The sequence below is a fragment of the Glycine soja genome, chromosome 19 (assembly GCF_004193775.1).
Source record: "Glycine soja cultivar W05 chromosome 19, ASM419377v2, whole genome shotgun sequence".
Lineage (NCBI taxonomy): Eukaryota > Viridiplantae > Streptophyta > Magnoliopsida > Fabales > Fabaceae > Glycine > Glycine soja.
Genome location: NC_041020.1, coordinates 9,437,228 through 9,458,947, shown reverse-complemented (window position 1 = coordinate 9,458,947; position 21,720 = coordinate 9,437,228). Strand labels below are relative to the sequence as shown.

General features: G+C 37.3%; 2 protein-coding genes across 4 annotated transcripts; one reads left to right on the top strand and one right to left on the bottom strand.

The window, feature by feature from the left end:
• Positions 1-1,503: 1,503 nt before the first annotated feature.
• LOC114398938 (mucin-17-like) lies at positions 1,504-6,533 on the top strand. Of its 3 annotated transcripts, XM_028361023.1 has the most exons (10): positions 1,504-1,689; positions 2,422-3,036; positions 3,132-3,769; positions 3,869-4,082; positions 4,215-4,270; positions 4,382-4,459; positions 5,011-5,086; positions 5,198-5,260; positions 5,351-5,464; positions 6,007-6,533. In XM_028361023.1, the coding sequence occupies exons 1-10, from the start codon at positions 1,618-1,620 to the stop codon at positions 6,253-6,255; spliced, it is 2,175 nt and encodes a 724-aa protein (XP_028216824.1). In that variant the 5' UTR covers positions 1,504-1,617; the 3' UTR covers positions 6,256-6,533. The 3 variants fall into 3 exon arrangements, with proteins under 3 accessions (XP_028216824.1, XP_028216823.1, XP_028216825.1); XM_028361022.1 differs by having other exon boundaries at positions 1,506-1,689; positions 3,132-4,082; XM_028361024.1 differs by having other exon boundaries at positions 1,588-1,689; positions 2,384-3,036; positions 3,132-4,082.
• Positions 6,534-17,122: 10,589 nt separating this feature from the next.
• On the bottom strand, positions 17,123-18,889 carry LOC114398583. The gene has a single exon (XM_028360763.1). The coding sequence runs from the start codon at positions 18,887-18,889 to the stop codon at positions 17,123-17,125; it is 1,767 nt and encodes a 588-aa protein (XP_028216564.1).
• Between the last annotated feature and the right edge of the window lie 2,831 nt (positions 18,890-21,720).

Below are 21,720 nucleotides of genomic sequence, written 5' to 3'. Positions count from 1 at the left end.
TATTTTTACTCAAAATAAGTAGTTTTCTGTTTGTTTAAGAAGTAAATCTTATCTATTTCTTTTTTTTAAAAATCTTATTTTAAAAATGCAATTTTTTTTACTTAAAATGATTTTTTTTTAAAATCCTAAATCATCAGACATACGCATCCAAGTTGTACATTCTTTCCCCAATCAAAAAATAAAAACACAATTCCACTTTCTTTATTTTCTTTCCTTTTATTCAAATACGTCCAATAATAATATCGTTTACCTTGGACACACACATAGTCCACATCCTTGTCATTTTGCCTGGGTAATGTTGCAACCACTGGTAGTTCAACCTGTTACATCTCTTCACCATCCCTCATTGATTCTTGTTTGTTCCCATTGCTACCAACATGCATATCAAAGAATTAGCTTCTTTGGTTAAACAGAACAAACATTAATTTGAATTGAAGCTTCACCAAATTCAAACAAGCTAGCCCAACAATAACAGATTAACAAGGGTTTGAGATTTCCATCCTGTTCCACAACCTGGGCCCAAACCAAGGTGAAAAAAAGAAAGATTAGTAACACATTTTTTAATACACTCTTGTTTGTTGAATAAAATATATTAGAAATTACAAGAAAACATTGTCAATCATATTTTTTATTTAATGTGTTTGAGTGAGTATTTACAAAGTTAATTTTGAATTTGCAGAAAACAATAATTTAACATGAAATTAATTTTGTATATTTGATTTTAGTTAAATTTAATTTTGAAGTGTTTTGTGTCTGAATGTTTTTTTATTCTAAAATCAAGTTATCAACAAAGCTTGTTATAACATTTTTTATAAACCCAAAAATTACTTAGAATTATTCAACTCAAAATTAATTTTAGATTCAATTAATTCTCAAATAGAGCATCAAACATATGAACATTTATCTAAAATCACATAAATTGATATTTCAACTTGATTTTGTATGATTCAATATGAATCTAAACATGCATTTAATGAACTGCACTCATAATTATGCCATTTTTAATAAATTTTAACTATAGTAGTAAAACAATTATTGAAAAAAGAGTTTAATTTTTATGCATGGTTAGTGTAAAAGACATATATTATCAATCAATCACAAATAATTATTAGTATTTTTTAAAGAATAAAAAATTATTGATAGTACTAAAATAATTATCGTGAATATTAACAAGCTTGCTTTAGATAATAATTTATTATTGATCTAAAGTATATCCGGGCATGTAGTACTATTATTTTTACTGTTAAAAAAAGTACAACTCATACTCGTGGTGTGAAAAAAAGAGGCTCCTCCTCCAAACACTTTGTTAGTGGACCCCACTATCTGGAAACTTAAAGAAAGGTTGAAGATTGCACGACACTTCACTTTTTTATAATCTGTTAAAGTTGTCTGCTTTTCCACATCATCCACACACAACACAACCAACATCAACATGCTTCAGATTTTGAATTTCAAATTTGAATGTATAGTGTAGGCGCCCACAAACAAACGGCCACATACATAAAACAAAGTAAAATATAATATTTCTAATAGTAATGGTAATACTAACAAGGATAAATCATAATAATAATTGTGATAAAGTTTGGATCTTTTGGGGTTTCCTCGTTGCAGTGAAACATGGGGGACTCAACTTGTCTCATGCAACAACCATTCTGTTATGCTTCAGGGATTTCCAATGAAGCCAGTGAGGTCAGTTCATTCAGCAGTCACTTCCTTTTTTTTTTTTTTTCTTCCAGAATTTGAATTATTGGATTCTTGAACTGAACCACCTGAAGTAACTTTAATTTGGTTTCTTTTCCTTTTTCTTTGTAATGTTTTTCTTACTCTTTTACTTGGTCATGCATGTAGTGTATGAAACAATGGAATGAAAGAAAAAAAATAATCGCATTTTCAGAAGGGTGTCCATTCCTGCTTTCACTGGTGAATTGCATGCAACCCCTTGTAATGATTTTACATGAACTTAGATTATAGTTTGTTTGTAATGGTATACCCCAAACTTTTGTTTTCTGTTTCCTTATCGTTTGTTTAGAGAGAGATATTTATCAATTTCGAGTCTTTTTTGATCGAGATGGTTATGAATGAGACAAAGTGACGAATCTTAGTTTGGAGAGTACAATCTATGTTTCATCCTCAAATAACATGATAAGCAAATATGAACATGATTTTGGGTCTCAGATCATATTTTGAGTAAGTAGAAGTGAACAAATGTTGCTTTTGGTGGGGCCAAAACATGGTTTGCAAACTATAATCCAAATACATTAATTGATGTTTGATGGATTTTGAGTGGTGTTACCATAACATAATTCATTAAAGCTTTGTTTTTCCTTCATATGTTTGGTTGCAATTAATCTAGAAGAGATTTTTCTTTCTATTTGCAATGAAGGTTCACCTTGAAAAAACTGTGAAACTTGTGCGTTTCAGAACAACCCAATTCATGCACTTGAGCAGTCAATTTCGTTTGGGAGATTCATGTCAGAGTCCCTGGCATGGGAGAAGTGGTCCAGCTTCTCCCACAACCGCTATGTCGAAGAGGCAGAGAGGTACTCAAGACCTGGTTCAGTGGCACAGAAGAAGGCTTTCTTTGAAGCTCACTACAAGAAACTTGCTGCTCAGAAGGCAGCTGCATTGCTTGAACAAGCAAACAATGAGGCACAAAACAATTCCACTGGACAAGAAGATGAGGGAGTGATTGACAATGACAATGACACTCATAATTTACAAATAAGTCCAAATTCTGAAATGGTTGTCAAGGAAGAACAAGATGCAAAGGTATTGAGTGTTACCTCTGATGAGCATGATGTCTTGGTCAGACTCACAGCCAGTGAGCATGATTCAAACTCACGTGTAGAGGCAAGTGTTACACCTGAAAGTAACAAGGTAGAGGGAGCTGAGGCAGTAATGGAAGAAGTAGCAGTTGTGGGAAGTTCAATGAAGGTTGAATTGCAAAGCCACCTTGAAGATGTTGGTGCACAGAAGGAGGAAAGTGAAAAGCTTAGTGCAATTGTAACACCTCCAATTTTGACACCAATAGTGAAGGTTATTAAGTTACTTTATTTCCACAAGTTTTTCTTTTTCTTTTTTTGGTTTTGATATTTTGAGGTCATAGTAGCATTGACTAGTTATTGCAACAGGTCTCCAAATCTGATCAGGAAGTTTTGGCTAGTGTGGGCAAGAAGAAACCACCAGTTTCTTCCTTTAAGTTGTCAAAGGCTAATGGAACCTCCTACTTAACCTCTACACCTGTTAAGTCCACTGCTGCTATTTCTTTCAAAAGAGATAACATTGCTACACCAATGAGCAATAAACCTGCTAATGAAACCTCCAAGTTCACTACTACACCTGTTAAGTCCACAGCTGCTATTTCTTTCAAAAGGGATAATATTGTTACACCAATGAGCAATACCCCTGCTAATGGAACCTCCGTGTTCACCACTACACCTGTTAAGTCCACAGCTGCTATTACTTTCAAAAGGGATAATATTGTTACACCAATGAGCAATAAACCTGCTAATGGAACCTCCAAGTTCACCACTACACCTGTTAAGTCCACAGCTGCTATTTCTTTCAAAAGGGATAATATTGTTACACCAATGAGCAATAAACCTGCTAATGGAACCTCCAAGTTCACCACTACACCTGTTAAGTCCACAGCTGCTATTTCTTTCAAAAGGGATAATATTGTTACACCAATGAGTAATAAACCTGCTAATGGAACCTCCAAGTTCACCACTACACCTGTTAAGTCCACAGCTGCTATTTCTTTCAAAAGGGATAATATTGTTACACCAATGAGCAATAAACCTGCTAATGGAACCTCCAAGTTCACCACTACACCTGTTAAGTCCACAGCTGCTATTTCTTTCAAAAGGAATAATATTGTTACACCAATGAGCAATAAGCCTGCTACATTAAGCACTGCAGATAAAAAGAGATCTACTCCTAGATCAGTTAATTTTACACCCATTAGAGAACTTAACAGATTGACTGCTTCAGTCATGAGGAAATTTGAAAGTACAAGAGCTGGTGCTGGTTCTTCCAAGGCTTCAAAGGATAACTCGACTACACTAAGAACTCCAACTATGGTATTTCAGCTTTTCTGCTTTGTCTTTTCAATTTTTCACCCTACTTAAAGTCCTTCAGCGTCCATTTTTCCATGATCTTCCATGTGGCATTTACTGTCCAGGATGCTAAAGTGAGTCATTTTCCGACTGCAGGCTTCCAAGGAGATGCAAAAGCAATCTTCATTGACCCCATTAACTGAAAAGAAAAGGTACCTGATTTCTAAAATTTTGTTAGTTGCAATGTGAAACTGTTTGCTTCCAAGTTTTGTCTAGCTGTTTCTCATCCTGATATGGTGCATGTAAATTTTGTAAAATTTCAGGAACAAAACACCTCTTGATTTGTCATCAGCACCAGGGAACCATACGGGTGGTTCTAAATGGCGCTTGCTTTCTGGAGAGTAAGTTATTTGCACTTAGATTACACGAGCACTAAAATTGTCAGTACCTGAAAATCCAAAATTTTTAAGTAAATAATAATTGAACAATTTATCTTGGTTCTCATTACCTTTTTTTGTTTTTTTACCATGGAAATGAATTGAAGCATGTTAGCATTGAGGCTGGAAAGAAGGCCTCACTAAGAGCACAAATCCAGGTGTCTAATAAGTAGCAGATTAAAGCCATCTTCCTTGAGATAAAATTGACTAGAAATAAATAATTACTCATCTTTATCATCTCCCTTCAATAGATTTCAGGTGTAGGAGATACATACTCATACTCATCTTCAAACTTCAGCTTTAGCCCTATATAATATACGGCCAGTACATGTTAGACCAAAGAACTTTCTCAGCCAATTCATTAAAAGAGTTGGTGCAACTTTGCAAGTAACTGTTTGGAAGGCTTGCACTTTTCAAGTACTTTTACCAATATGGTCTATAGGTCTTTAAAGGGGCTTTTCTTTTCCTTGTTATTGTTTTTAGACCTGTATTACCAATATATTGTTTTCATGCAGAAATAGAATGAGATCCCCACTTATATCATCCCCTTTCAGCTTGAGGACAGAAGAAAGGGCTACAAGAAGAAAGAAGGCAAAACTAAAATCCTTATTTTTCTTTTATATTTAGTTGATTATAAGAGTTTACTTAACAGTGTTATTAAAAGTACCTGTCTGTTGATCTTTAATTCTTTATCAATTTTAGAAACTCGAAGAAAAGTTCAATGCTAATGAAGCGCAAAAAGAGCAGCTGCATACGAAACTCAAGGTGGGTGACCAAGTAAAATGTCGTTGTGAGAACTATCTTTGTTCCTTAGAGTTAAGTTTAATCAATAACATCCAATCCTCTTATTTGCAGGAGAAAACAGAGACTGAGATTATTAGAAAACTACGCCAAAGCTTTTGCTTCAAAGCCAGGCCACTACCTGATTTTTACAAGGAAAGGAAAACGTCAACGAATGAGACAAAAAAGGTATCTTTCTTAAATTGTTAACAATTACAATGAGCTTGACCATTTGCACTTCAAGATTGGAAAATGTAGAGATTTTATAGGGGTCATTTTTATTTGAGACAATATTTTGTTTTCTATTTTCAGAAGTTTGTATAAGAAACAGTGAAAATTGTTTTTGCAACTCCTGCACAAACTTTTTTCCTATATAAACTTTTGAAAACAAGAAAGTGAAAATAATGTCATTTTCATAATTAAAAGTGAATAAAAAAAAAGTTTTTCAAACCATGAAAGTGAGCAATATTGTCAGCAAATTTTCTCTTATCTACTCCTTCCATGAGAATGAGCAAATTTTCAGTACTCTTACCTGCTCCTTTAATAGTTTTCTCTTATTTTTTCTATCTAGAGTCTAAACAAATTAAAATGGGAAAAAGGTCTATACATGTTGGGTGTCATGATTTTAATGAGTACAACTCCTGAAGCACTGAAATTCATTTCCATCAGAGCATCCAATGTTTACTAAGAATACTTTCCTAATAGCTAAAAGTTCAATTGCTTCCTTCCAGGATCCACTGACACATTTTGGAACACCGAAAGATGGAAGGAAATCCACCCCAAGTATGGCAGAGAGCAAGACTTCTTTTCCTCCCAACAGACCTGTACTGAAAAACAGTGGCACCAAGCACTTCCTAGGAAAGAGTGGTCGCACCTTGTCTCACCCTCTAACTTCAACTTCCATGATTATTCCAACTCATGAGAATACATCACCAAATATTCAGAATGGATACCAGACTGGTAGAAACTTAAAATATTAACCATGTTGAGAGCAAAGCATCACTTGACAAACTTGTAAATGATGTAGCTTCATGGAGATGGGGTTGTATTGTATCACACTAGTTAGACCCAATGTTCATAAGTATGACCCTTGTTGTATTCTAGGTATATAGCAACATTGGTCAGAGTGGCCCTTCTGACATGTTATTCCTTTTTCTATTTCCACCCTCACCATCTCTATTTTTGTTCAAATATCTTTCCCATGTATAACCATTGGTTGAGCTATTCGTTATTTAAATGAATTAGAATTTTTGTAGAAGTCATGCTCAAATTGTAGCAAAATATAACTTCTAAGTGAAAATGTGCCTAGAAACGAAAATAACAAATAAGACTTGTATAATTGATTTATAATCAGTAAACACCAAAGCTAGATATGCAGAGAAATGGCAATTCTCAGCAACAAAATGGACAAAAGCAAGAATGTGTTGTTTTGAAGTAATTTAAGTTTTTTCTTATAATATTTTGTGTAGCAAATTAGTTGTAACAAATTTGTCAAGAAATCTGCATTATCATGTATTTCTTAATTTTGATCTGTAACATACAAATGCAAGTAACATTTCAGGAAGATGTACAATTTCATATAAGATTAATACATTACATAGGCTGCCTCTGTTAAATTAAAAGTTTTGCAGAAAATGAAATGCTTCCTTGTATCTGTCATGGTTACAAAATGACAGCCTAGGTTAATCTAAAAAGCCTTCAATTGACTACTTCAAATTTGCCTCTGAAAATTGAGAGGTCAAACTCTAGCATCTTTTGTCCATCTCTAAGATGTACTGGGATGGAACTATCCTTATGTTCCTATAGTCAAGAAGTTTTAATGCATGGAAGCATAAGATTCCCACATACTCAAATTTCATACAGCTGCAACTGATTGTCTCATTAGAAGAATCAAAAGTAACAGAATACTCTCGTACCTGTTCTTATATGCTAACTTTATAATTATATGATGATCCACTCTCAGTGCAATGCTTTATCACTAGATTTACACATGCTTCATATTCTTTCTGAAATAACTCAAATATCTTTGGTGTATATGGAGCTCTTGCTTGTTTTAACGTAATGATATCTCGCATCAGCAGTGGCATACGCTGGCTCATGACATAATTGGCTTCTAATTCCTTGTAGTGAGAATCAGTAGCAATCTTAACAGGATAATTGAAAAGTGGAAGAATGTCTGAGTCGTGCTTTAGGTACTTTTTCAGGTAGCGAGTAAGATTTTCTCTCAGTAGCATGCTTACAATATCAGCGCAAAAAACTTGTCTTCTGTATGCCATGGCCCATCAATCTCTGCTTCCATATATTTGTTGCAACCATTCATTTTGCTGCAGATCATACTTGTCAAGCAGAGCATTCCATGCATTAACAACATAATACTCCTCCTCATGATCAAAAAAGCAGCTTCTCAAATCATTTACAAAAGAAACAAATCCAACAGAAACATGACTCAGCTGCTTGACGGAATCTTGATAGACATGCCATACGGAAATTTGATGATTTGTTTGAGGTAATATGTTATTGATTGCCTCAGCTGTTATTACGTCTAGATCTGTAAGGATTGTCTTTGGCTTGCGTCCAGACATTGCCTCAATGAAAACTCGAAACAGCCACTTCAAAGATTCTACAGATTCATTATAAAGAAGTGCAGCCCCAAAGATAATCATTTTCTGGTGATTATTTATACCAAGGAACGGAACAAAGGGTCAGGAGTCTTTATAATATTTATAACTGCTATCAAAACAAACAACATCACCAAAATCACCGTAGTCTACCTTCATCTTTGTATCAGCCCAAAATATATTAGTTATTTGATCATCAGCATCAAGCTGTAAAGCATAAAAGAAAGAAGGATTCTTTGAATGCTTGATTTGTAAGTGATGCTCAATCTTTTTAATTTCTCCCTCTTTTATTTTGCTTGTACATTTGAAAGGTAGTTTACATTCATGTCCCATGGGATCACAGTCCAGATTAACAAAAGCCTTCAATTCAATAGCCTTGCAATTGGATTCAGAGGTTGACGTAGGCAGCAAATTAGATCCATCTACAGCGTTCTTTTCAACTTGAGTTGTTGCTAACCTCTTTTGTGATCTTAGCATGTGCACTCTACATGCAGCAACAAGCTCATGATGATGCTTTTCTTCAAAGTTAGAAACATTATATCTACCATCAGGTCGTCGAGAAATTACTAGTTGTGCTAAACATCCAATTCTAGTATCCTTTTGAGGTCTCTTTACATTCATATCCTGTTTGTCTTTATGCCGGAAACCTTCTCTGAAGCAAGTAAATGGTCTAGATGCCACAGTACCATCAACTTTACTCCTATTTACATAATCTTTTCTTACACTGAAACCTACATGTCCAGCATATGCATTATAAAATTCATATGCATGCTCCTCGAAGTCAAATCGCATTCCCAGTTTTGGTACCCCACTAAACCCTGACTCTGTTAAGTTTGCTTCAACAGCTTGAGCAAAAGTCAATCTTTTCTGTGATGGTAACATATGAATAGTACAGGGTGTTACTAACTCGTGATTGTGCTCAGTTTCAAAATTAATGACACAAAACTTTCCATTCGGCTGACGGGAAATAGTCATGTGTGCCAAACAACCAGTTCTTGTTTCCTGCTTCAATTTCCTCAAGTATGTACCATTTTTGTTAGGATGATAACCTTGTCTATGGCAGGTGTATCTTCTGGACACTACTGCACCATTTATCCTACTTTTATTAACAAATCCTTTCTTATGCTGAAACCTTTCAGGACAGCATAGTTGCTATAACATTTGTAAGCATTGCCATCTGATTCAAACTCCATGCCAATCTTTGGCGCCACATATATTTCCTCCTAATTTTTTACATCAGTACTAGTCATTGCAACAATGGTAGCACAGGGGTTCTCACACAACTGTCCACTACTGACATTAGTATGAAGTTTGTCATTATGGAAAATATTTGATGTCTGGCATTTCATCATTAATTTCCTTTTGATTATCGTCAACACAACAAACATTTGGACCTGTAATCTCATTCTCAGTGTCAATGACCTTGTTAGTGTCTGCGACAGGAATCACTGGGGTTCTGACTTCTGAGTCTGACTCTCCTGCCCCATATCAATCACCACCTCAGGGGATATTGGACATTCATTTTCTGCATCCTCCATCGACCTGTGTTCAAAATACAAAAGGAAAACAAGGGGGGAAGCATGCAGTAACAACAGAAGACAATCTGCATTATATACACATAAATAGCATGCTTGGGGTGGCAGTCAGGTGAGCCAAAATCAATTTCAATTTTACTGTGAATGGGATGCAACACATAGTTACTTTGGAAAATCAGGTTTTTTTTACGTGGTTTTGGGATATCCCCCGTGATTTTGAAGGTATCCAAATACACCATAAGTAAAGTTGATAAAAAAACAAAACACAGCAATTTCTAATTATATCAAAAGTCAAAACAAAACATGATATACCATGTCTCTGCTATAGATTATGAAGGAAATAAAATGCTTTAAAATTGTAAATCATAGTTATCAATCCTGGATAGCAGTGAGTAGCAGCCAACCCCTAAAACACCATTTTTTTTTATCGGCAAATGTTGTTTGTTAGCGGGAAATTCGAATCCACAACCCATCCCTCCCCCGCTTCACCCTTTACCACCCAACCAACCTTATATCTCCACCCTGAAAAGACCATGATATAAACTTACTCTAATTCCGGAAATTAAACCAAAACCGTGGGGAAACAAGAGTTACACAATGGCAGTGTTGAAAACTTGCATTACTCACTTTCTCTCAAAACTCAGTTAAGTTCATTCCACAAACAATTAGCCACATCATAAACACACCCCAAAAAAATTTGCAGAGGACTTGGATCAATCAATTAATGCATATATATGTACCAAATGTGAGCAGAAGTGAGAGAACAAAGTCTTAGGGTCAGGGTTACCAAATGCATATATATACAGAAAGCAATGAGCAGAATCAGTAATCAGTCAAGGAATTTGACAAATGATAAAAATAACAGGAAGAAAAAGAGTGAATTAGAGAACAGAAAATAAAGGGAAGCATCAAATTGGCACTAAATGAGGTTAAATCAAATTGTTATAATAAATTGCATTTGTTTCTGAGTTAATTAATAAATGAGTGCTTGGTGCAGAAAATTAAGAAGTGCTATAAAAATGAAGCATAGTGAGTGTGAAAGAGATGGGAACTTGGAAGCTGAGGAGAATCGGAAGAACTGTAGGAATTTTTAATTTTTAATTTTTAATAGAGCTTTAAATAATTCGGAGCTGTTCGTTCTGTTACACACATGAAACGACGGAGAAAGTGGTCAATTCTCGTCTCTGCAGTTTGTTATTTACAAAGGACGTCACGAGTATTACTGTATTAGGCTTGCTTGCATTTTCTATTTTACTAATATATATATATATATATATATATATATATATATATATATATATATATATATATTTAAGATTTTATAAGATTCAATTAATTAATTTATAAAAATTTAAAAAATAAATAATTTAATAAATTATATTAAATTTATCAACAATTAGATAACTTTTTTAGAATTGTTTCTAAATTATTCAAATTTCATTTTTATCTATGCTGTAATCATTTTATAGTTATTATTTTATTTATATTGATATACTACAGTTATTAATTCAATATTATCCTAGCAAACATGCTTTTGAAATTTATTTTAATCTTTGGAATGTTGCTAAATTCATTGGTATAAAATCATTGGTGCACCCATGAGGACTATAGTTTGGTAGTTCATAATGCTTGGGGTCATGGGAGTAACAATGTCTTAAATTGTTTAGAGCGTGTCAAAGAGAATTCTCTTATCTTTAACAAAGATGTTTTTGGAAGCATCTTTAGAAGGAAGATGGAGTTCGAGTTAAGTCGTAGACAATTTTTTCCGCTTAAAATTATACTCAAATCGAGAAAATTCTCCAACAACAATGGTTTTACATCTCCAAAGTTTTGTAAATGAGTCTCCATGTTTCCTATGCAACTTGGAATCTCAACATTTCCTATGCATGTTGGGCTATACTCCAACAATATTAATAGCACCCTGAAGGAAAACCAAGGGAAGGAAATTGTGTTCTTCAATGCCAATAATATTAATAGCACTGTGAAGATAGTTAATGGATCGAAGGAAATTATTAATAGCACCGTGAAGACAATCAGTGGAAGGAAATTGTGTTCTTCAATGCCAAAGATATATATTCATATTAAGTGAAGAGGTTACTGTTAGGTTCACGGCAGAGCTAGAGGGAGGGGAAAGAGAGAGATGATGAGAGAGAGATAGGGTTCCCTTATTTGAGGTAGGGTCCTCCTGAAACTAAATTTTGAAATGCTTGTTCTTATTCCTTTATGAGATACTCAGCAACTTATATATTGTTGAGATACAAGCGTGTAACCGTCGTAACGAAATCGGGGATCTAACAAACTCTTAACGGCTTATCAGCACGTGTTTAATGAGTGGCAAGAAGCATGCATGCATTACATGTGAAACTCGTGAATGAATGAACGAGTAACTAACTAACGTAATCCTGTAAGTATCTAGGCTTGGTTACAGCACGTGCGGGTCTCGTGGACGCAGTGGGAGCATCTTCTTCTTCGTGGGCATCATCAGAGGTGTGACACCCTCTACCCCTCACATATATATTAATAAAGGAATAAAAATTCAAATATTAATTAAAAGTATTTTTAAAACATTTTTAAATACAAGCTTTTCAAATGGGTAAAAGGCTCACATTCACTTTCTTCTACATCATATTCAAACTTGTCCAAATAAATAATAAAGTCATCTCGACTCAAAGAAGGTCATCTAAGTCTCATACAATTAATATAGAACCTATATCCTAATGTCACATCCTATCAGAGCGTGGTGTTCCTGTGTCCTCTAGCATGAGGTTCTTCATAGTCATCCACCTATTCATCTGCTCCCCCGAACACAAAGTTCAAGATCATCACAGGATCCAAACACAAACAGCAAACCGGGAGTGAGTTATCACATTTCTAACTACTAGAGAGAAACAACACAACATATAATAGCCAAATACAATTTACTTAGCATATCTCACATTATTTCATCACTTTGTCATTCATCAATCACACTTTTCATCCATCAATCACACCTTTCAATCAGCAATCACTATACACAGGAATCACACACTCCGATCAAGACATAATAACACATCAATTTCATAATAAATAATTAGCAAGCGTATGCAACAGTTATGCTAAGACTCAAGCCTATATGCAATGTGGTACCATGTCAGTGAAAAACCTCGTCGGGCGCCTAGGAGTACATGACAAGACAAACCACACAATAATAAGTCAAGTCACTCTCACTAGGTAATATCATAGGGAGACCAGTCAGGGTCACAGTGTTTTGTGAGAATGCTCCAACCATATGGGATCAACATAGGCTTAAAGGAGCACTCAAACCGTGTGACCCCTAAGACCTACACTCCGAAGAGTCCGTCAGGGCCTCTCCCTCCTGATTCAGGTCCAACCCAGAAAACATTTTAGCACACAGACTCTATTTATGAACTGTACAAAACACACAACTCCTCAATTGTTCTCAAAATAATTTAAACTCGTCGTCCTTTAAGGGTCTTATCATTAACTCGTCGCCCTTAAAGGGACTTAACATCAACTCGTCGCCCTAAAAGGGACTTAGCATCAACTCGTCGCCCTAAAAGGGACTTAGCATTAACTCGTCGCCCTTGAAGGGACTTATGATCGTGTGATTGTACAATTCATAGTTCACAAATCAATGCACACAACACTTCAATGCACATATATATCTCAATCATATACATACTCAATTTATCACATACACTTAATCCCAATCACAATGGTATAATCTCAATTTAACATGTTATCACACCTCATGAATCATATACACTTTATCTATGAACTATGCAATACACACATTTACTCAATTGTTTTCAAAATCATTTTAACTCGTCGGGTTCCCACAGTGGATCTCATCACAATATTTGTCGCCCTTAAAGGGTCTTACAATTGTGTGATTGCACAGTTCATAGTTCACAACTCAATACACACATCTCATCTCAATACACATGTGTTTCATCAACCGTCACATGTTCAATTTATCACATACTCACAGTTTGAATCATCATTTCATAACCTCAATATAACAATTTATATAAAAGACTATCACAACATGAGGACTAAAACCCCTCAAATAATATTACACAATTATATCAAAATCATAGGTCGAAATATACAAATATCAAGAGCACAATTTATCAAGCAATTTTCATTGGGACATCAATATTTTATTTATAATCATAAAGGAAAAATTGCAATTTAACAAACATTCCAAAATAAAACTCCAATTTAATCCTCTAAGGATCCCTACACATGTTCTCACTAATCCCCAACCGTGAATAACTCATCCCTTACCTCTAAGCGGACTCACGTGTCTTCCCACTAAGATTCCTCCAATTTTTCCTCCGACTGCTCCGATAGAGTTCCCAAACGTCAGAGAAACAGAGAAAGGATTAAAGCCTTCATTTGGACTATCTTCATGCGATTTCTTTTTCTCCCGCCACGAATATTATCTCACAAATCCCAACGGTCAAAGCGTGTGAAACTGAGTTTCGAACAACATATCCAAATCTTACGACAATCCAGCGGTTAAAGAAACAGGGATCGTAGTTTTACCAAGACAGCTCTGGATTTCTACGGGAAAGAAAAATGCTACAATGAAAGGGGTATTTCTATTAGCTTAGACGTGATATCGAAATTCCCAACGGTGAGAATTTTCGGAAATAGGTTGCGAACATGCTGTTTAAATTTCACAACGATCCAACGGTGAATGAGTCCGAGATCGTGATTTTTCTGAGACAGATTTGATGGCCTGCGGGAAAAAGAGAGGGCTTTGGGAAAGGAAGAGAGAAAAAACGAAATTGGTAGGCAGAGGAGGCTGAGAAGTCAGTCTAAAAACTGACATAACATGTCACTATTTATAACTAGGGGTATTCACGACCTATTATTTACTTTATTTATTTATTTTTATTATTTTATAAAAAAAGAAACTCTATTTTATTCTCCATCAAATGAATAATAAAATACTCTTCTTATTTTCTCTCAAAACATTGTTTTATTATAACTATTTTTCTTTATTTATTTAATTATAAAACATCATTATTCTCTAAAATTTTATATACGAAAAAAAAATGGGATGTTACAAGAGGCGGCCTGAGTGCTAACAATACCTCTGTCCTCGAAAACCACCTTGTCCTCAAGGTGGTAAGCATCTCGTAACTCTAGCCATGGTTCCCAGGAAGTGTCCTCGGGAGGTTGGCCAACCCATTGGACCAGAACGAGTTGCGTTGGAGGGGAAGTGGAAGTGTCAAGCTTCGTATCCAAAATGCAAAGGGGGCGTTGCATGGGTTTCTGACCAATGATCTCTAAGGTCCACAGTTCAGTGGAAGAGGGTGGAGGTCCATGATGATGGCGCAACAGTGAGAAGTGGAAGACAGGGTGGATGCGTGCCTCAGCTGAGAGGTCTAGCCGATATGCAACTTCTCCTACCTTCGCAAGGATCCTGAAGGGCCCGAAGTACCGTTTTGATAACTTTGGTTGATGTGGTCCCGTTGCGGAGCATTGGCGAGTGGGTCAAAGTTTCACATAGACCCATTGGTCCACGATAAAGGTAACATCGTCACGTCCAGCATCAGCATATTTCTTCATGGAGTCTTGAACTTTCTTCAGCCGCTTTTGTAGTTGGGTGTGTATGTCTTGCCGTGACTGGACTAGAGTCTCAACAACTTCATTCCTTGTCAAGCCTGGGATATACTGAGGTATCGTGGGTGGGGGTTTCCCATAGATAACCTCGAACGGGGTCATACCGAAACTTGAATGCAGCGAGGTGTTGTAGCACCACTCAGTGAGTGACAGATATTGGAACCACGATGAAGGTTGTGAGTTGACGAAACACCGGAGATACTGCTCAAGGACGCGGTTCACCACCTCGGTTTGGCCATCCGTCTGTGGATGATACGTCGTGCTTAACCGGAGGTGGGTGCCACTGAGCCTGAATAATTCTCTCCAAAAAGCGCTTAAGAACACGGGGTCCCTGTCGGAGACAATACTCTTCGAAAATCCATGGTGTTTGCAGACGATTTCCACGAAGAGCATGGCGACCTTGAAGGCTGAAAATCCTATAGGTAGGGCTCCGAGATGCACCCCTTTGGAATATCTATCGACGACAACCATGATAACCGTGAAGCTGTTTGATGGTGGTAAATGAGTGATGAAGTCCATAGAGATGTCCTCCCACACCCCTACCGGAGCTGGCAGTGGTTGCAGCAGGCCCGCCGGACGTCGGGTGCTCGTCTTGTTCTGTTGGCAAACCTTGCACTCTCGGAGATACTTCTGAACATCTTGCTTCAGCCCTTGCCAGAAGAAGCTTGCTTCAATGCGGTGCAAAGTCTTAGCTACCTCGAAATGGCCCCCTAACGGTGTAGCGTGAAATTTCGACAAAAGGGACGTGATGTACGGGTTGGTTTTATTCAACCATATGCGATTATTGAATAGCAGGAACCCGTTATGGACCCGATATTGAGGATAGGCTGAAGGGTTCTCTTGAACATGGGTCAGTAATGCCTGAAAGTCAGGATCACTGACAAGTGCTTGTTGGATGTCGCGCAGGAAGTCGAATTGAGGCACTAACAACACAAGCAACTGGCCTGGTTCCGGTGGTCTGCAAGAGAGTGCATCCGCCACAATATTGGTAGCGCCCGTTTTATATTGAATCGTATAATCAAAGCTAAGTAACTTGGAAAGATAATAATGTTGTTCAGGTGTTTGAATCACCTGTGTCATAAGCTCCCGGAGACTCTTATGATCGGTGAGGATCGTAAAAGAGCTGCCGAGGAGATATTGCCTCCATTAACGCACTGTGGATGTGATAGCGTGGAGTTCCCTCACGTAGGTGGAGGCGTTAAGTAGGCGAGGGTTGAAGTTCTTGCTGAAGAACGCTAATGGGTGCCCTTGCTGCGAGAGCACAACCCCCATGGCAGTACCTGAAGCATCCATTTCAATGAGGAATGGTTCATGGAAGTTGGGGAGGGCCAGAATTGGGGTGTTGATCATGGCAAATTTAAGCTTATCGAAAGCTTCTTGTGACTCGAGGGACCATTCAAACACATTCTTGCATAGTAGGCTCATTAATGGAGACGCGATAGTTGCATATTGGCACATGAATTTCCTATAGAACCCAGTTAACCCAAGGAACGCTCGAAGTTCTTTAGCTGTGGCCGGGGTGGGCCATTGCGCGATAGCTTTGATCTTGGAGGGTTCCGGGGTGACTCCCTTAATAGAAACAACGTGACCGAGATACTCTAATTCTCTCTGGGCAAATAAACACTTAGTTCGTTTCAAGTAGAACTCACTGCATAACAAGGCTAGAAAGATCAGGTCAAGATGTTGAACATGAGATGAAAGGGAGTTGCTGTAGACGAGTATATCGTCAAAGAACACAGCTGCAAAACGTCGTAAGAACAGAGCAAGGAGGCGATTCATTGCTGCCTGGAATGTGGAGGGCGCATTACACAACCCAAAGGGCATAATGAGGTATTCGTAGTGCCCATGGTGTGTTCGAAACGCCATTTTCTCTACATCAGCATCATTCATGAGGATTTGGTGAAATCCTTGCCTGAGATTGAGCTTAGTGAACCAAGAAGCGTGACCCAGCTCGTCCAATAGTTCGTCGATAGTGGGTATCGGGAACCTATCTCAGACTGTAACGGCGTTGAGGGACCTGTAATCGACACATAGGTGCCAGGTTCCATCCTTCTTCTTCACCAAAAGGACCAGAGACGAGTATGGACTCGTGCTTGGCCGTATGAAGCCCGCGGAGAGCAATTCTGCAATTTTTTTTCGATTTTAGCCTTCTGAAAATGAGGGTACCGGTATGGACGTACGTTCACCGGAGCTGTGGATGGCAAGAGGGTGATACGATGATTCACCTCGCGCGATGGAGGCAAGCTTTTGGGGGGTTGGAACAGCTGATCATAACGGAGGATGAGCTTCGTAATAGGTTCGAGTAAGTGAGGAAGGTGAGTAGTGGCTTCTTCTGCGGGGTTAGCGGATAAAATGCATAAATGAAACAAAGCTGAAGTTGAACCTGTGTGAATCATGCGTTTGACTTGGGCTGTCGAAGCGGGTTCTGGACCAGTAGCGACATCAGCTCGTAAGGAAACCTCCTGGCCCAAGTGATTGAACCTCATAATGAAGGAGGTATAGTCCGTCGTGACTGGGCCGAATTGCTTCAACCACTCGATGCCGAGCACTGCATCAGCTCCACTGATCTGAAAGAGGTGGAAGGTGATCGGAAACGAGTGTCCTTGAATGTTTAGTGAGGTGTCGGGGCAACGCTTGTCATAGTCCAACGTGGACCCATTTCCGACGAGGACGCGGAGAGGCTGGGTGTTCTCGATGGGCAGATGGAGGAAGTGTGCAACCCTCGGTTGGAGGAAATTATGGGTACTCCCACTATCTATGAGCACGGTGATGCGCACGTTTCGGATGGTGCCATACACGCAAAAAGTTTCCGATGAAGGTAAGTCGGACATGGCATGAAGGCTTATATGGGGAGGAGATGGATCTGTCACACAATCAGGATCACCTAAATTTTCTTCCGAGGCGAGACTAGGAGCTGTGGAGCCTGGTTCGCCGGAATCCTGAGTTGGATTGTCAGCTACGAAGAGTAAGATGCGTCCCTTGCAACGGTGGTTAGAGCTCCACTTGTCATCGCAATTATAGCATAGGCCCTTTTCTCGGTGAAACGCCATGTCTTCCGGTGTCCACTGCACGTAAGGAGGCTTCGGTTTCGTGCTCAGGTTAGACGAGGAGGTTGACGGCGATGATTGATAGAGACGCTGCGATGGAGGTTTTCTATCTCGTAGTCTGTCTTCCTGTAATTTCGCGAGTGTTGTTGCTTGAAGGAGGGAGATAGGTTGGAGAGCTAACACCTCTCGTCGGAGCTCCGGGATTAAACCTGAAATAAAGCAACTCAATAGGAAAGGTGGAGGGAGGCCTACCACGCGATTAGCCAAACGTTCAAATTCCGTTAAGTAGTCATTCACAGATCCACATTGAACCAATTTGAATAGTGCGCCTTTCGAATCATCATAAAACGTTGGAGCAAATCGTGACTCTAACGCTTGGATGAAGCCTTGCCATGAGGTGATGAAACCATTGGTAAACATCCACTGATACCAACTGAGGGCAGCGCCGTCAAGGTACAGGGAAGCCACGGTGATCCGCTCCTCTTCCGGTGTGTTCTGGTACTGGAAGAGCTGATTCATTTTGAATATCCACCCTAGGGGATCACGGCCGTCAAAACGAGGGATATCGAGTTTAACTGTGTTGCGGTGGCTGTTCGTGTTGCTGACAGAGGGTTGGTTCTGGTGTTCATCACGTAAACGGAGGTGATCCAGAATGGAATCTACCTTATCGAAGAGGTTGGTGTATCGTTCATTGAGGTTGGCTTGGCTATTGGTGAGGCGCGCAATCGCGTCTTCTAAGCGATCCGTGGTTGTCTTCCTGGTCTCGTGGTCAGCCATGGCAATGGCAGCGACGACAGGTCGGACCACTTGTTAGGTTCACGACAGAGCTAGAGGGAGGGGAAAAAGAGAGATAGGGTTCCCTTATTCGAGGTAGGGTCCTCCTGAAACTAAATTCTAAAATGCTTGTTCTTATTCCTTTATGAGATACTCAGCAACTTATATATTGCTGAGATACAAGCGTGTAACCGTCGTAACGGAATCGGGGATCTAACAAACTCTTAACGGCTTATCAGCACGTGTTTAATGAGTGGCACGAAGCATGCATGCATTACATATGAAACTCGTGAATGAATGAACGAGTAACTAACTAACGTAATCCTGTAAGTATCTAGGCTTGGTTACAGCACGTGCGGGTCTCGTGGACGCAGTGGGAGCATCTTCTTCTTTGTGGGAATCATCAGAGGCAGCCTGAGTGCTAACATTTACAGAGCAACACAATCAGGGGAGAAGGGAAGAAGTCGTCCATTATGCAATGTCGCGATTTTGGCTCTTCGTATCCCTATACAGTGTGCAGTTGCATATCAGTAAACATCACAGGACATCTAAATTTTTCCTTCCATTTTTGAAGCTCATACACTATACACACGCAACAGTTTTAGGTCTGAAGAAATGACAACATGGATCTTCCCCGAACCAACATCGACTAACTTCACTAGCAACTTCAGCAGCGTGAGCAGCTTCACCAACAACCATCCTCATATCTTGGTCGGAGAATGGAATCTCGATATTAATGCATTTTTTAGAGAACATTTTTATTTTGATTTCACTTTTTCTGTATTTGAATCAAAAGATTTTTTTTTCTGTGAGTTTTTGTCCTGACTCATTGAAGCATGTGAAAGGTTGAATGTAGGGTTTTCACTTTGATTTCTTTAAGAATTTGAAAAGGAAATTTGAGCCTACACACGAAAAAAAAAAAAGAAAGGGTTTCCTGTTGAGGAACCTACGTGAAAAATGAACTTCATGTTATATTTTTTGCTCCTTGCTATTAAATCCTTTTAATCACTCTTCTCAACCTCTCTTTCTATTTCTTTTTCTCTTGCTAAATGGTCTTTCTTCTGTGCATAATACCATTTTTTTTGGCTCAATGGTAAAATTTTGTATATACCATTTTCTTTCCCCTTCTTTTCTGTTTTTTTTTCAACTAGCCTTCTCTTTGAATTCACTTTTAATTTCGTCATATTAATCTTACTATAATGGATATTTGTTTCATTAATTTTTGGGGTTTTGCTTGAGCAACTGCATTTTAAGAAGTTGGGTGTTAAATAACAGTCATCTAAAAATTAAAAAAATCAGTTTGAACAATATTTTCTCAGGGTTCTTGTAGTTGTTGAGACTAAAAAATGAAGATAAATTGTTATGGCTCAACTATATTTATGTTTGCAATGACTGTTTCAATAGTTATTACAATTTTGTGTTCTTTCCCAGTTAAAAAGGCTTACAACTTTTCAGATGGTGCTAAAAGGGATCACTTAATTCCAGATTGGTGTGTAATATGCCTTAGGGGGAATGGTTCTCTTTGTTTTGCATTGTTAGTATCTACCTATTTTAATAGTATATTGACAAAGAGCTGGCTAATATTTTGATTGCATACTTACATCGTGAATATATTGATTGTTGTGAACCCTTTCATAAAATACGAGAACGAATTTTATAATTAAGTTTTTTTTCTTCAAATAAAAAAAAGTGTATAATTTCTTAATGACATTTAATTACTTTTATTATTTTTTTTTTCTAATACAGACAGGTTTATAGTTTTCATAACATTGACTCATAAGGAGAGTTTCAATATTGATTTGATTGGAAAAAAAATAATGGAAATTGAGACTATAAAAAAAGTGACTTTGAATTTGGTACAGAGACTATCATTTATAACATAAGTGATAGAAACAATGTTTATTGTCATGAAAGTGGAGTGTTAAGAGTGATCATGGCAGTATAAATCATAGCAATGGTTTGAATTTGAGCAATCATACATTGTAAAGAGTCTGAATATATATGCATGCAGTGTGTAAACGCATTGATATGTTGGAGGCAGAAATTCATTTGGAGTGGGGATGATACTAGAAAGGTTCATCTGTTGAAGTGGAATAGCATTGTCAAAAAGTGGTCTAGGGGTCTGTATATCGAGACTTCAGAATATTTGCCTCTTGGGGAAACTTGTTTAGGCTAACTCAATACATTGAGAAAAAAGGGTAAGATCATGTAACAGTTTTATGTAGTCATGTAATCGTCAACTAATAAATTTATTGATTTTTTATAATAAATATCTTAAAAATTATATAAATAATATTTTAAGATTGACTAATAGTTGTAAAACTATTTTACATAATAATTGATGTATAGTCATTAAACTCCATTACATTTGGTATTTAAATCTTAAATTTTTAGAAATTTGATATTTAAATTTGCAAACTAAAATAACCAATTTTTTATTTGATATTTAAATCTTAAATTTTTAGAAATTTTAAGAAAAAAAAATCCTTGTTCTTTTCAAATAAAAAAAAAATTATTCTACGGATTCCTTAACTTCAATAATTTTTTAATTAGATCTCTATTTTTTTGTTTTGATTTGATCCTTAATTTTGCATTTATTTTTTAATCTAATATAATTTTAAAAACTTAATTGAAATAGAAAAAGATTTATGAACCTATTTAAAAATAACAAATAGTTCAAGAACATAATTAACAAAAAAACTGTGATTCTCTACATGCTAGTATTCTCACCATTGTAAGTTCGATATTGGTTGAAGAATCTAAGAATAATGAGTTTAGCACATGCTGATAAGATCTTGGCTAGTAGAGGGTGACATTTTTTTAATTAGGTCTCT

Bases quoted from the DNA above. Each gene is read 5' to 3' on its own strand.
- LOC114398583 (XM_028360763.1), bottom strand. From the start codon at position 18,889: ATGGCTGACCACGAGACCAGGAAGACAACCACGGATCGCTTAGAAGAC.
- LOC114398938 (XM_028361022.1), top strand. From the start codon at position 1,618: ATGGGGGACTCAACTTGTCTCATGCAACAACCATTCTGTTATGCTTCA. The intron at 1,690-2,421 runs GTCAGTTCATTC...TGTGCGTTTCAG, and splicing joins TTTCCAATGAAGCCAGTGAG to AACAACCCAATTCATGCACT. The intron at 4,083-4,214 runs GTATTTCAGCTT...TTCCGACTGCAG, and splicing joins CACTAAGAACTCCAACTATG to GCTTCCAAGGAGATGCAAAA.